This window comes from Anser anser (assembly GCF_964211835.1).
Source record: "Anser anser genome assembly, chromosome: 14".
Lineage (NCBI taxonomy): Eukaryota > Metazoa > Chordata > Aves > Anseriformes > Anatidae > Anser > Anser anser.
The window spans coordinates 8,970,860-8,987,268 of NC_139735.1; the positions used below are offsets into that span (position 1 = coordinate 8,970,860).

The 16,409-nt window shown below is 44.7% G+C and overlaps 1 protein-coding gene and 1 long non-coding RNA gene across 2 annotated transcripts; one reads left to right on the forward strand and one right to left on the reverse strand.

Annotated features, from left to right (window-relative positions):
• Positions 1-1,436: 1,436 nt before the first annotated feature.
• Positions 1,437-11,991, reverse strand: LOC310881714 (ovoinhibitor-like). The gene is made up of 16 exons (XM_083799258.1): positions 11,814-11,991; positions 11,008-11,027; positions 10,028-10,164; positions 9,782-9,842; positions 9,536-9,669; positions 9,043-9,103; positions 7,938-8,074; positions 7,410-7,470; positions 6,395-6,531; positions 5,889-5,949; positions 4,623-4,756; positions 4,480-4,540; positions 3,069-3,205; positions 2,620-2,680; positions 2,156-2,271; positions 1,437-1,628 (listed from the first exon to the last, which is right to left on the reverse strand). Exons 1-16 carry the CDS (start codon positions 11,959-11,961, stop codon positions 1,583-1,585), a joined length of 1,512 nt encoding a protein of 503 aa, XP_083655384.1. The 5' UTR covers positions 11,962-11,991; the 3' UTR covers positions 1,437-1,582.
• A 2,105-nt stretch (positions 11,992-14,096) lies between these two features.
• Positions 14,097-15,819, forward strand: LOC310881718. The gene is made up of 2 exons (XR_014572520.1): positions 14,097-14,678; positions 15,097-15,819. It is a non-coding gene; the product is annotated as an uncharacterized lncRNA (long non-coding RNA).
• Positions 15,820-16,409: the final 590 nt, after the last annotated feature.

Here is a 16,409-nt window from a genome sequence, read left to right on the forward strand (position 1 = left end):
AAGCCTGCCAAATCCACAAAAACTTTGTTCAGGTCTTATCCCTCAGGATAACCAAGTAACAGTTAAACTAGATTAAAGCAACATATGTTCTGTAAAAACACCTTAACAGCAAATGGCAAGAAGGTTATATAAACTAAAGGAACGTTTACATTAGGACATAGACTCAAGAAAAGCACAATAAGCCATTGTTAGTTACAAATCATCTTGAAAAGTACATGCCAGCCATGGAATCTAATAGCATGGAGGTGCTATGGCCTCATTCCCTGATACAATACCCACAGTATCTCCAAGTCAGGAACATTTGCCTTCACCCTATTAATCTAGCCTGACAATTCAAAGAGTGACTTTCCAAACTGGTCCAAATAATTGTGTTTCTCTGGTAAACTACAATGGGACATTGAAGGAGGGAGGCTTTAGCTATAGCCCAAAATAAATCCTTTAACCCCCAAACATTGGAATTCCAATAGCCCTAGGCTGAGGGAACCAGAGTGGAGCTGGTGGGGGTGGCCCCCATGTCCTCTTACCCCCCCTGACATCCACACAGACCCAAGTGACAGCAATTGTATCACTGCATACCAAGCTCCTTGGGCTGAAAAAAGTAGGTGGAAAAAATTGTCGTGCAGAAACGCTTCCTGCGACTTGCTACATATTCAGTTAAATCTGGTCACAGGCAATCCCCTGCATCCTTTTCCTTCCCGAATGGCTTTAGAAGGCAGGTGGCTGCAGTGATTTACTGCAACCTGTTCCCCACCGCATGGGCGATTCAGGCACCAGGACTGAGGCCGTCCGGTAACATCAACAAATCAAGGTATTTACTTCATGCGTTGACACTCCTGCTCTGCGACCCTGAAAGAAGCTTGATATTCCCCTCCTGGAGCTTGTATCTTACACAGCACATGGCACTGAGGTCAGTTCAGTGGAGACAGGCTGGGATCACCTCCTGTGACAGCAGTTGCTGCCTCTTCCACAAGACAGGCTGCACAGGCAGTGGAGGCAGCAGGAGCCAGGTCAGGGGCAACTGTCAGCTACTCCGTGAGTTTCCCTTTCTAGCCAACAGCAAGAGAACACTCTTTTTGAGAGCAAACCATCCACCCCGCCTTAGACATTGCCCTGTGGAGGAGATGGACCATGCCACCCTTGAGGTGAACGTCTCCCTGCACTGACTAAAGAGACGGAGCCCACGATCAGGTCACACCGGGATGTTAAAAGTTAGGTGAAAGGAGACTGTGAGGCATAAGGAAATGCCAGAGAGATTCAAAGGGAGCCCAGGTCCCTCTTTGGAGGGGGAATGGCATGGACACCTGGCAGGAAAATCTTTACCCACATTGTTTGGTAGAGCAGAACATCAATAGATGAATCAATGAGCAACAGTGCAAGTACCATGCTGGGGAGGAGAAGGGTGAAAAGGTATGAAACAAGGCACGAAGACATATAAATGTTGCCAAGTGAGTTTATTGACCAAAACGCGTTTCAGGAGCTTAAGGAGACAAAACAAGCTGAAGGAAAGCTGTTGGGGAAGATCAGCCCATGAAAAGTCACGTGCAAGGCAGTTTGTCTTCCTGTGCTGGACTCCACTGCAGAGTTAGCATGAGGACCTGCTCATGAGGTTGAGAGTCCTGTTGCTCTCCCTGGTGAAAAGAGGAGAGAAGGATTAGACACAGACTACATTCAGTGCTGAAGCCCTGTTCCTCTCTTCACTAGCCCAAATGTTGGCTTAAGATTGACAGAAGGTAAAGAACAGTCTCAAAAGTCCAAATATTTACTTTCATTATTATCATTAAAGGAAAGATGACAGGTTTTAAACATTTGATAACATCCAGCTAGTTTGGTGAAGTACTTCTCTCATGCTCTGATGAGCTTGTGGGACAAACTGCACGCTGGTGAAACTAAGCAAACTGTCTTTGAAGTTAAAAAAAAAAAAAAAAAAAAAGACACCACACAACAGGAAGCCACACACAGATTGCCAGAAGTGAGTGCTTTGCATTTTCCTTTAAAAAGCAAACACCCCACCTCCTTGCAGAAGTCATGGTGCACCAGAAATGTCCTCCACACACCCGTAAGCACTTAGTCAAAAATGCCTTACAAAAACAGCCCTACATTTGTAGCAGATACAGGAATTAAATGCGGAGAGGAAGGGTTTTATTTCTATACGTACAGGTATGCGTTGCAGAAAGTGCATTTGTTGCTGTATGTTATGCCATCAGAGCCGCAGTGGGGCATATATTCCATGGTGCAGATGGGAGAGATCTCTGTGAAGCCACGGCAAAAATCCTGCACACACAAAGAGGACATGAGACTCTGCCTGAGAGCAAACCATGTCCCCCAGCACGAGCAATGACACCCCACTGAGAAATGAAACTGCCTGGAAAATTATGAGAATAACCAACTCAGCTCCCTCCTGGTGGCAGATGTGACCTCATACTATTCCTACCCACTGCCACATCCTTTCCCTGCACTGTTACAGAGCGATGGGATGGAGAGCAGCTGTTCTATGACCAATGTGAAATTCCCAAGGGCTGCATGCTGCTCCTCCGGTTTGTGACCCAAAGCAGGGGACAGCTCCCCATGACTGTAACAGATACTGGACCTTGCTCTTTGTCCCCATCTTTTCCCACTCACTTTTGTAACATCCTCTTCACAGCGTCCATTCTTTCTTTTGCCAAGATTGGTCCGATGCTCCCTGGAAGAATGAGGGAAAATATTAGAGGCAACCTTTACCGTTAGAACCATGGTGCAAGAGCACAGCCTCGTTTCTGCATAGCACACAGATTTTCAGAAATATTAGCTTAGCATTAGCTGCATAGCATTAGCAAGAGTGTGCCTTTACGGAGCGGGGATGTATCTTTTGGAATAAGTCAATGAACACTCTTTGTGGAGTTCTGGGGGCAATAGGCCTTGCTAAATGCCCATCTCAAATGCCAACCATGGCAAACAGGGCAACAGGGTAGACAGAGGGGACCCATCCAGCACGCTGTTTCAGATAGAGTCCTTGTGCGTTACTCAGCCCTCAAGGACATGGTCCAACCACAGCCACTGTGGGTCCCCCCAGGAGAAGGGCAAGTACTTACAGGTTGTGGGAACACAGTGTGCACTCGCTGGCATAAGTGACACCGTTGGTAGCACAGACAGGATCGTAGATCATGGTGCAGGCCATCAGCTGTCTGCCATCCTTCAGCGTGGAAGTTGGGTACTTGCTGCAGTCAAGCTGTGAAACAAAGACAGCAAATGTGCCATGGTGCCCAGACACAAACCCCTGTTTATGCCTCTGCCTTTTAGGATCTGCCACGGGACAGATTATGGTTATTTATTAACTCATTCTTCATTGAAAACTAGCAATTTCATTTCATAGCCTTATGCTGGAGAAGACTGAATCAAGGCTTGAAGGTGCACATCACTCATTCAGCTCTGTATTTATCATGATGCCCTTATACCTTGCTGAACCTACTGGGATATTGCAAAATGAAGCTCATAAATAATCAACAAATCAAAATGGCATGATTTATGCACTTCCTGCAAGAGAAGCTGAATGTGACCAAGGAGTGTTTCACGGCCCACAAGAATTGAGAGGAGATGTGCTGACAGGCCTTTTGTTGCAAGGGGCTGGCTCTGAGTGTTGAAATCTGCCAGAAGGACTGACAGCAGTTGAAAATGATTTACACCGGTTGAAGAACTGGCCTTGTGTTTTAGCAGTCCCAGTTTCTCCAGTGTGAGGTCTTCCTCGCTGATTTATGTATCTCACCCAGCCTGAGCACAGAGTGTACCCAGGAAACAAAGGAATGACATTTCATAGTCTGTTTGTATAGAAATGAAATATCTGACTCAGAATGTTGACTCTTTCAAACACATGATAATGAGATGGCTTTGTTTTTCTATTCCCCAGTGAGTGTAAATAGTTTATAGCTGGCCAAATATATTTAATTCAGTATCTTTACAAGATTCGTTGTTGGTATACACTGGATTGTATTGTACTTACACACATGCACACAAACAAAAAAAAAAAGAAAAAACACCTCAGAGGAGTTTGAATCCTCTGGTACATTAGGTATGGGAACTCAAAAAGTAGGTAATTTTCTAACTTTTGCAGCACATCCTTTTGCAAAGCAGGAGTATCTAGAAGGCACCAGGTAGCTGGGGTCACCTGCGTCCCCTTCCCATACTGCCAAAACAGGCTGCTAAGTTCCTGCAGTGGCTATGATAGACTGCTGTGGGAAAGCAAATTTTTCCTTGTAATGCTTTAAGTCATTTATGCTACCTGTTTCATAAATCATTCCTCACCTGTCCTCTTCTCTTTCGTTCCATGACAGACTGCAGGAAGTGCACAGCGTTCCTGCTGCCGGGGGGTGATGTTCACCCGCAGGAAAAAGGGCAGCAGAAGCTGCATGACCCAGCAGAGGCTACGCCATGAAAACCAACCAGCACTCCTACAATTAGGCAATAAGCACCACCTCAAGCTCTTACTTTTCTTTGGGTCCCACTTACCTGGGGAACTTCCTCTACACACCTTCCATCATGCCTCTTGGCAACGCTGGTTCCAAATTCACTGGAAAAAGAGAGAAAGCAGAGTTTTAAAAGCTCAACAAGCAACTTTGGTGATCTCTGAGAGGGTGACCTGCAGGGCTTACGTGTTGTGGGCACACAGTGCGCAGTCGTTGCTGTAGGTGACACCATCGGTCCCACAGACCTCCTGCAGGATGAAGGGGCAGGCTGTGATGGCTTCGCCGCTTGGGGTATCTCTCAGGTATGTGGAGCAATCAAGCTGGGGAGATAAAGTAACAATGCTGGGCCAGCTGCTGGGAGCTGGGAACGTGCCTCAGCTACAGTCTGCTGGCTCTGGTCCTCCAGATTTTGAAAGCTTCTGCCAGAGGAAAATCAGGGTTGGTTTTAAGTTTGGTCTTCCATTAGAAATGAATTATGTAATTGTAGTTGGGTTTGGTATTGCCTGCTAACAGAGGGAAGAAAGGAATAGTGGACCAAAAAGGTAGTTATCCTAGACTAGGATGTCTATAAGTTTCAAAACAAGCATTTGACCAAAGGAATCTGATTCAAGAAGTTTGCCATTAGGTCCAGTTTGACATTAGGTCCAGCCTGACTGAACGAAACCTGAGGTTTTGTTTCAGCATTTTGAAAACAGCAACAAGAAACTGTTTTACCAGCTCCTGTTGCAAAAATCTTTACAACCAGTTCAAATATTTGAGGATAAATAGGCAAATATCTATTGATGACTGTGGAAATCAGTCTACACTAGCTAAACATCTGACACTTCACAGTCATTTTGCATATTTTCCCCAGTGTAGTCTCTCTTATTACCCATATTTCCCACACAGTCCAAGAGCAAATTATAGCAAAGACAGCATTATAACATCATGTCTTTACTATAGAAAATATATCTCATTCCCTGGGGATGCATGAAGTTATTTTCAGTGTTTTATAGCTGCTCTGCATAAGCAGAATAAATGTGCTGAGATGTTATCAGCACATATTGTTACTGTGCATGTTTATACAGCTATTTCTGTATGCATACCTGGAAGCAGATTTTTCTTGGCTGACCACAGCACGAGGATTTTTTAGCCTGTCTACTGCAGTGGAAATCCTAGCACTGAATGAAAACACAGACATCTAGCACAGCTTTCTGTCCTCTCCTACTGTGCTAAAATGGGCTGCATGGTTCTTGGGCTGCCTTTGGTAGTTTCTGTTCAGAGACCTTTTGTTTCCCAAGCCCTGGCCTATTCCCCTTCTCTGTTGCCCAAACGTACAGCCCCTTGGCGACAGCTGCTACAAATGGGTAGGAAGCACTGCAGCACCAGCACAAGGCACAAGCACCCCCCAGCTCCTCCTGGAGACTGGGCAGTGCAGGAGAAAGCACTCATTCTACTTCTATTTACACTTACTGGAACGCTCTTCTCCTTGCATCGTCCATCGTGGCTTTTCCTAACGTCGGTCCCATATTGTCTGAAAGGGAGAGGCCAGTGTTAGCTTGCTCACCGGCTGAGCCCTGTGGCACCCAGCAGTCACAGAGCGGATCAAAATCTTAACCAGCGCATATGTTAGAGGAGGCATCTGACAGCTTAATTAACCAGCTTCTACCCGTCATTACCAAACATAATCCTAAGCAGTAACAGACCATTAAGATCTACTCATAGCAGTCCCATCCACTTTTTCCTCTGCCCAAATCCCACAGCCCTCACAGGGTGCTCAGGCTGGTGGCTGGCTCTCCCACAGCTCCCTGAGGAGCACAGACAGCACATCAGGAAAGGAAACGGAGGTGACAGAGCTTCAGGAGTTTGAAAAAGGAACAGAAAGAGACATGCAGACATGCCAGTATCAAAAGGGAAGCCACCTGGAGTACTAACCATGCCTAGTCACTCCAAAAGTAAGTCTTATCTGCAGTACTTACACGTTATGGGCACAGATGCCACACTCGTTGTCATAAGTAAATCCGTCTGTGCCACAGACTGGGAGCAGGATCCGTGGGCAGCGTACCATACGTTTACCACCATTAAATGTTCTTGCCGGGTATTGACTGCAGTCGATCTGCAAAAAGCAGGAGTGTTGGCCCTGGGGAAACCTTTGTTCTCCAAGACAAACCCTAGCATCATCTCCTGCTTGTCTCTGTATCTTTTACGCTGGGATGCTGAAACAACACTTGTGCTGTACTTCAGTTCTCTCAGAACCAGCATGAGTCAGTTCTGCATGAATCCTCTCATTCCCAGGAGAAACTACACAGCACTGTACAGTCTGCAAGATGCCAAATCACTAGAGCAAGTAGCTCAGTCAATCCCAAATGCCATTCAACTTCACTTCTGACCCAAGGAGGTTACATTTTGACCAAAACTGTTTGCAAGATATGCCAGAAAAGCAAATAAATAAATAAATAAATAAATAAATAAATAGTCTCTTTTTCATTCTGCACTATCAAAACAAACAAAAAAAGGCAAACAAAATAGTAAAGCAAGATGGACTTTGCTGGTGATGCATTTGGAGGTCATCTTCAAAGGAGACTCTAAACCTCCACTGACCACGTTCCATGTTGTTTGTGTGTTGTACACGCATTGGCATGTCCTAGATGCCAGCTCTGGGACTCACTGTCTCAGTACAGAACTTCAGGTGTGCTCCATATACTAGAATATATCCTCAATGCAAAAGTTGGTGTAGGTACTAATTCATAATGTAAACTCTGTGTATAGCTCTCATATGCCAGGGCTGTGCAGGCAAGGAGGACCCAAAGGACACCTGCATCAGGATGGACTGGAATACGTAGGCATCCTTAACAAGAGGGGCTGACAAGACTTAAAGGACTTGTAGAGAGAGCCAGGCTTCAAGCCTGCTCACTTTCAGAGTAGATGTAGCCTCAGGAAATATATCAGTAGGTAGAGACAAGGGGAGAAATATGCCTTATATTGTATACTCACATCAGGAACCTCCTGCTTGCATTTTCCGTTGTGCTTCTTGCTGACATGGGTCCTCTGCTCTCTGGAAGAGGAAGACAATCAAGTTGAGTAAGTAAAAGCTTAAACTCTCACTCACACTCACATGCAAAATGAACCAGACATAGCTTAAAGCAGATACCTAAAAAAACAGGGCTTCAGCCTCTCTACAAGGTTGTATCAAGATAGCTGCATTACTCTGCTCATTAACAAGCTCCTCACGTCTTCTCATAACATCTAATTTAAAGCAATATTCTGAGTTATTCCTTCCTCTGCTCAGTCGCTGCCCAGCCTACTAGACTGATCCAAGGAGCCATGTTCTGACTCTTGCAGGTTTCCTCTAATGAGAACGAAGAGGGTGTCACAGAAGGAAACTCACTATAAACCCCCAAATAATCTGTTTTTTAAACACACTTTAAGACATAGGCATAGGCAGCAACATAGAAGGGAGGTTCCCAGGACTGTGAAGCACTGCTGGCCACTTTGAAGGAGTTGGGTACGTATGGCACTTACACGTTGTGGGCGCAGATCCCGCACTCGTTATCATATGTGAAGCCATCTGTGCCACAAACTGGATTCAGGATCCTTGGACAGGCTATTAATTTTCTGCCATCTTCAGCGACTGTTGATGGGTATTTACTGCAGTCAATCTGCCAAAATAAGGAGAGTTAGCCCCGGTGGAGCCTTAGCTATGTGGGAAAAGTCAGTGGAAAACCTTTTCGTTCGGTATCCCACCTGAATGGGAAACAAACAAACAAAAAACAAACAAACAAACAAAAAAAACACAGCCATCGTAGTTTCTGTGACAGAACAAAGCCCTGACACACTTAAATTAAACTGTATCAGAAATAGGCTGAATATTATCCTAATTCTTTAGGAGCTGAGAAAAAGGACCTATCTTGGAGAATGAATTCTTCAGGCAGAGGATCATGTATAAAATTGTAGGATCCCTTCTCATCAACAAAATGGTCGTGAAAACATTTTTCACTCGCTAGAAATCTGACTAACATTGTTTTGGTTTTTGTTAGTTTTCTCTCCAGTTCTCCAGCACCGTGATTACTTATTAATTCTAATTCCCTGTAGTTAAGCATGGGATTTGAAGGGCTAAAGAATGGCTGTCTGTCAGTTGGAGAATGAACTTTCTGCATCTCCAAGTTTTTGTGCTGAAATATGTAAGTTTTTCTTCCTGAGGCACTGGGCTCTTGGCCCTGTATAAATACACAATGAGCTATACCCTATAAATATGCACGCTCATTGCTCTTACGGATCTCACTATGTCTGTGAAAGCAACCAGTATGGGAATTTTGAATGCTTGTTGCAAGGGGTGGAAATGCAAAGGGAGGAATCTCCAGAGAGAAAACTGCCAACCTGTACAGCACAATGCCAGGAAAACCTTGGGCCTCCTCTTTTGTCCCTTTGATGTGGAATATATGGAATGACCCTCTCTTTGGGACAGGGAGGATGCAAAAAACACCCGCACTGGGCAGAAAGCCAGAGGATGGACTGGGACCCTTGCAAGTCCTGTCATACCATCCTCTTGCAGTTTCCTAGAGAAATCACTGGGATTCTCTCTGTAAAACAGCCGTAAGAGAGAGATTTTGATTTCTATTGCACTTACTGAGACAACATCCACCTTGCATTCTCCATCATGCATTTTGGTAATGTTGGTGTGATGTTCTCTGGAAGAAAGAGGTTCTTTGGTTAGGGAGCCTTGAGAATAACTTTTCCTGTCTCCCTCTAACCACTGGGACAAGAAAGGCCCCACCCACCACATAGGACACAGCAACTGGCTGAGTTGTCTGGATGCACCCCACGGATAGTAGCAACCACTTGCTGAGCAGAAAATGCATGGTATTTCCATATCACATGGTATTAGGAGCAACAGTTTGATCTGTTCATGGTTCTGCTCTGGCTCTTTTGTGATCCCCCTCATGAGCACAGAGAGAGAACGGGGAAGAAAACTGAAGTTGGCTGGAGAATTACAAGCAGCCAGCTTCAAAGTGATTCACCGAGACACCTGCCTTAAGAAAGCCTGGTGTTTTACAGAAGTGTTTCCAAGAGCCTTAGCTATTGCTAATTATCCAGAAGGATATTCTGCAGAAAAGACTTACGCGTTATAGGCACAAATCCCACATTCGTTGTCATAAGTGAAGCTATCTGAGCCACAGACTGGTTGCAGAATCCTTGGGCAGGCTACCAGGACACTATCACCTTTTGCAGTTCGTCTGTATTTGGTGCAATCAATCTGTAAAAATAGCAGGAATAGATAAAAAAAAAAAAAAAAAAAAAAGAATTAAATAAAATTAAGTCTTTATGGACAACAGCAGAGCAAGACATTGTCTTACTGTTGTGCATACCGTAACATGATCTGGCCTGCACTCTCCATCATAGTCCTTCTCTACGTTTGTCCTGTGCTCCCTAGAAGAAAGTAGACCTGTGTCAGGAATTGTGCAGAGCAGTCGTCACCTCCCGGCTGGCAGTGTCAACACCTTGGTGCTAACTCACATGCTCCTCTGCACAGCCCACCTTTGGGGGACGGAGCTGCCACCCTTACCCCAAGTCCCCTACCTTGCCGCTTCTGCGGGGTTTCCAGCAAAGCTCACCTGTTGTGGAGGCAGATCCCACACTCGTTGCTGTACGTGGAGCCATCGGTGCCGCAGACTGGCTGCAGGTTCCTTGGGCAGGCCACCCAGAGGGTCCCATCCTTGCCGATGCTGCTGGAATACTGGCTGCAGTCAACCTGTGAAAGCAGCACAACATCAGCCCCAAGGTCAGCTCCTGCCCAGAAAGGACAAGCCACACAGCCTCCCACCTCCTGCAGCAGTGCCCACAGCTCCAGCCGGGAGGAAACCCAGAGGTATCATTTTGAACCTGCTCAAGCTGTCAAGAGCAGGGAAACTTCTCTACAGAAGTTTTTGATTACGCCTTCCTGCTGGAGGCTGGTGGAGGCACGACATGGAGGAAGGACAGCTGTGGGAGAGACAGTGCCTAATGAAGGCATCTGGTAATTGGGAGCCTGGCCGTACTCCATAGCCCCTCAGCTCAAAATCTGATCGTTTCCAATCATGCTACAGTCTCTGGTGAGTTACAGGAGTCTCGTAACTGCGTGGGAAGAACCTGCAGACAAATCCATCATGCGGACCCTGCCATTTTCCTCAACCCAATATAAGGATAGAAAAGAGCACAATACTGTGGGTCTTACCATATAGGAAAAAAATATCAGAAACATGGTCTTTGATGCTTTCAAGCATATCGTCTTAAGACAGCTTTCCTCTTGAGGAGGTAATATACTGCCTTTTGACTCGGAGTAACTCAATTATATTTAAGAGTTATTATAATAGGATTGTATAATTACTTCTTGCTTTCTTCATTTTACTTAATGAACTGAAAATAGTATAAATGGGGGGGTGTTTTACTTTCTCATGATTCGGCAGTATCATTCAATCATGCACTGGCAAATATTATTTGAACAGCCAGGATTTCATTAGATTTAATCCACTTGCTCATCAGGTAATTATATACTGTTTCTATCTTACGAGAAGCTCAGAATAGAACAGAATAAATGGAAAAATCTGTAACTCACCTCAATTCCAAAGGTAATATCTAAAAGAAAAGTAGAGAGAGAAAAGAAAAAAATACATATATATTGATGTGCAGAGATGACATGCAAATCTTCCTATGAAACAATTAAATTCAGCGACTTGTCGATTGGTTTATTGCGTTTAAGAAAATGTAGTCTTACATTATGTTAGTAAGTGGTCATAAGATGAATTAAAAGTTACTAAATAAAGTTTCATTCCACTTTTGATGGCAGATAGAAGGGGGGAGACCACATGTATTAATCGGTTCCTAAGACATTACGGGGAAGTGATATAGGCATTTTCAATTCTGCACTCTGAGTTTAACCTCTTCTAAAAGATTTTGTATTTGATTTCCAGAAGCTCAGATGTGCATTTAAGATGGCTTTCGATCACCGGCACTATCCATCCCAAGACACAAACTTCTCAGTTACCGGGAACGGCACAGTAAAGTTTACAGAGCGATTCTAGCCATTAAAGTTTGCGCTTATGTTGCTCACATGGACACGGATGCCATTGCAAACAGCTTTGCTTTGCCCTTGTACCCAGTAGTTCCACATGCAAGCTCCTGCCATGCACTAAGACTGCTGCCTCAGCAATTTCCTCCTATAAACCAAGATGAAAGCAGTCATCTGCATGAGGTTTGCTGAAACCTGGATCTGTCAGTCTAATTATTTGCTACACTCTCAGGAAGAATATTCCTTCATGGAATAAGGCTGTCCTGCACATTACAAGACCGCAGTACTTTTGCTGATCACCCAGCCACTGGTTCACCTAAAGCAACCTATGCAATAGGACAGGAAACACTCACCTAAGAAGCAGCAGAGGGCTACAGCCGCTCTCACAAAGAGCCCGGTGGTCTTCATGGCAGACGGCAGCAGTGCCACTACAGCCCGCTCGCTCTCGGTGTGGGAGAGGAAGGGCACAGGTAGAAGTGGGAATATATAGCGAACTGTCATATCAAATGGTCCCACCTTATGATGTAACACCCAATCTGTCATCAGCACGGGAAACCAAAATGTATTTACCCAGCTCTGGATTTCTAGCTAATGATTGACGTGGGCACGTATGCCAGGAAGGGGCCTTTTGTGTGGCTTGAGGGGAACCAGCAAGTGGAGAGCGTGCCAGGGCCCCTCCGCTCCCGGATCTGCCCCAGCACATTGCAGGCTCTCATTTACCCTACGACTGAATAAATGCAATTAGGTTTTTCTCCTCTGCTGTAGTTTTCAACCAAGCTCCTAGCTGGTAGCCAAAACCCTCGTTATTTCACCTTGGAGCATGATTTTGCACTCTTCACTGCTACCTTCCATGTCAGTTTGAGCCTGGGCACTTGCAGCCCAGAAGGTTACCCCATTCTCTCTGGGAGAAATCCTGTTCTTCTGCCTTTAAAAAAAAACTCAGCAGAGATCTACTCCATGTACCAACTTTCTCTGTATTAAGGCAAGGAACAAAGCCATGAAGTTCGGTCCCAAATCCATCTTTTTGGCTGTTCACTGATAACTCCTGTGGTACCCTTTGTTCACACACTACCACCTCCCCTGTTGCCCGTTCCTGACCCACCTCGCCAAGCCTAAATGACACCATCCCACGGGGTAACAGGTCAAACGCTTTTGCTGTCTGGATAGACTAGATCTACTGTACTTCCTTTATCTAGGAAGTCAGCCAACTTTGTAAAGATTGATATTAGCCCATACACGATTATCTTCCGGCACATTCATAGCATACATTAATCATTCCTTTACACTTCATGTCTTGTTTTCTTCAAGCTTCAACTGAAGGTTTGCCCAGCATTAAAGTAACACAGCTTAGATCAGTCCTGAACATGTTTTTCTCCTTTATTTTTGTCAATTCTATAGATTGGTCTCAAAACAAGTCTCCTCAGTTGGGATCCTAGATTTTCCAAGTTTTTAAGTTTTAATCTTTCATATTCTGTACTCAGTAGTAAAAATCCTTATTTACAGATCTATTTTTGGCATGACTTAAACAGAGTGAGCTCAGCTCAGTATTATTTTTCTAAGAGGAGGACATCAACACCCTTCTCACTTGAAAAGCAAATCCACAATAACATGATTTGGGGGATTACTTAATCGAAAATTCTGTTTGCTCCTCATATCCAGGAGCTCTGCTAACATTAGTAGTTTGCAGTGTGCATCTACAAAGTTAAAGTCTCCCCAGATACCAACATTTCCAGCTATGTTGATGCCTAGTGATGTTACAGAGGTCTCTATTCATGTATCTTGCTTTCGTTACTTCCCCGAAATTCAGCCTAGATATCTCCTGCCCTGTCCCTTATCTCAACAACACCAAGTGTCAAGGACTCCAGAGCTTTGGACCAACACAGCTCTCAAGTACAAGGACCTCTATTCATCCTGATCACCATATCCATCTTTCTCAGGGCTTATTGAAGCCAACTCTATCATCAATTAATGCTGCCTGTCAGAGGAAAATGCAACTTGACAACTTAATTGCCAGACTCCGTAAAAGCTGTCACGGTCAAGCAAATCCCTGCCAATGTCCACAAAGATGACACCTGAACCTTATCGGCAAGGAGACATTATTTGCAAACCAAATCTGCAGTTAAAATAGATTGACTCAGCATGTTCTGTCAAGATCACAGCAATTGTCTTCCAGATGAGTTATTAAATTCGGGGAATGTTTGCAATAGGAGATGGATTAAAGGGACAGAATAAAAAACACCTGTCGGTGATCTAGGGGAGGAACTGGGATCTAGAAAACAACACTTCAGCTGTAGCCCATGTCTGCTGCCCCCCACCTCAGCTGCAATGCAGTGCTCGTTCACCCACATGGGCCAAGAAAGGATGTGACCCCTTTGAGGCCAGAAGGCAATGAAGCCAACCCATCTGTTTTTCAGAAATATATGCAGAATTTTTTTTTCTGTTTCCCATCCACAAACCAAGTGTGCAGATGTCAATACACCTGTGCTAACACTGAGGTATTTCTTTTAGGACCTTCAGCATCAAGGGAAAGTGTGAATTTTCATGGTTTTTTTTTTTTTTTTTTTTTTAACTTGCAACAAGTTGCATCTACATCTTACTGTTTTGAGTGACCCACTCAAGTGGAGTTGGTCATACCTTCATTTTGAGGAAAGTTTTGGAGATCTCTTCCAGCTCCCTGTCTTGTGCTGCAGTCCTGGTTGGATGGCTGGCCAGCAGGAGGTCCCCTGCAGCAGACTGGAGCAGGGCAGGTCCAAGGGCCTGGACAAGAGCTCCATGTACCAGGGAGACCCTTGCAGGACAAGAGGCATGTGCTAATGGGTGCTAAATAGGAATCCTAAAGAGAGGAGGGCCCATTCACCAGTCCCTGAGGCAAAGCAGGTGGGCCATGGAGCACAGCCTGTGATAATCAAGGGAGATAAGGTTGAAACCCATATGCAGGAGTTGTTTGGAGGGGTTCAGCATCAGGGGGACACCCAGGCAGTCAGAAGAAATGGCTCTACAGTAGAAGGCCCTCCTATGTGACTGGCGTGAGGCTCGTGCACAGGCCCTGCCGCTGTGGTGGCCACAGGAGGTGGTAGGCAGCGCTGCCAGGCTCCAAAAGGACAGGCTGCAGGGGATTGGGAAACAGCACAGGAGTACAAGGTCTGCGAAAGGTTCTGCCAGAGTCAACAGTCCTCAGCATAAAGCCAGAGCACCATTTGCATGTCCCTTCGGGTTATGTAAGTACCTGACACTTTCCAGGCAAAAAAAAGCAAGTGGCTCACGGCCCCTGCAGGGAGCAGTTGAGCTCAAAACCCCAACAATGTTTGGGAGAACTCGAGGAAACACTGTGTGAGAAGGCAGGAGACTCATGAGCAGCCTAGAGCTGCCAATTTGTAATGCCAGTCCTGCAAAGCTTCAGGAAATGCTATGAACCACACGGGGGCCGTGCCCATTGGCAGTAAGACACCCTCAATAACATGCAATTTACAGCAAACTGAAGACGTCCCAGAGTATTAGTACCTTTCCAGGTTCATCGAGAGCTCTTTTAGTCTCATTACAGCATTAGAGGTCAACACCAAGGGTAACCAAGACCAAAATAAAGGAGAGGGCAATATAATCATAACACCTCTTGAGCTTTTGCCTCCTCCTCTCCAGGACCCCCACGGAAATAACACGTGGCATCACTCACATGGAGTCCCACCTGGAGCTCTGCTGCGTATGGTGCTACTGGAGCCCATAAGACCTCAGACTGATCAGCAAAGGGAGGCTGAATGACAGGAAGGAGGGCTGCTGAAAGCAAGAAAGAGTTGCCATTGCTACCTCTGGTAGGCTCACTAACAACAGCAAAGGCAGATTTAGCAAGTCACCGTCATGGGCCTTCTTAGCAGTTTTGTAATCTGATTAATAAACCCTTATTGCCAGCTATGATTTCTGTGAATGATCATTTCTGCTGGTAGCAGGAGAAATTCAGAAGGTGCTCAAGCCCTGGCAGAAGAGGCTAGTAGGGCACCCTCCTCATCAGTTCATTGATTTTGGAACACAATTAATGCAAGTTTTATGGGTGATTATTTCAAAATCTAAATGCTTGAAATCACTACAAGTTATAATAGCGCTTTCAAGTGCACTGATTTCCATCTGCAAGAATTTATTTTAAGCCTCAAATTGTGTACTGCTTTTAAAAAAATATCACGCAGAGGTCCCTGCACATGATTTTAGCTGGAATCAGTGAGCAGACATCATCAGCGAACATTTTTACTGCCTCATATTCATCCTTCTCAAGCTGCATAAATAACATTCAAGGGTTCACCTGTTTCATCAGCTCAAAGACAGACAAATTTTGGACCTCCAGAAACAGCTAAATAGGACCAAACCGGTGACTTTTCCCTGCATAACTGTACATGGTGGGATTTTCCATGTAGAAATAATCCGTCATAATTTATTTCTAAACCATAGTGTTTGCACACATTAAAAATCAGCATACAAAATATTAACCATTGTTTGTGTCAGAATCTGCTGATAATAAAGTCATAGACTGATAAATGTGATACATGCGGAAGTACTTTATGAGAGTAAAAATCAATTTTCACTAGCTGCATTAAGGTAAAAAAAGGAATTGTGATAACTTAATTGAAAAAAAAAATCAATATATGTGAGGAGAGCCAAATTAATTGGCACTGAGTGAAATCCTGCCAAAATCTGAAAGAAAGTCACTCCAGCCTTATCTGCAACAGCGCGTATTTACAGATCAGGTCACAGCTAAAGTGGACTCAAACACTGTGTGTGTTCACTCAAGGTCTTCTGGAAACGTCCTGCAATAAAGTTTATACAAATAAGAACATATTTGCTTTAAGTAACAGCTATAAATGAAAGTACAGGAAAGGCATGCAAACCACCAATAGGTTTCTGTTAATCCACTACCACATTTTCCTTCTTCGCAAATCCCACCCAATTTTCAGGTGCATGGTGCT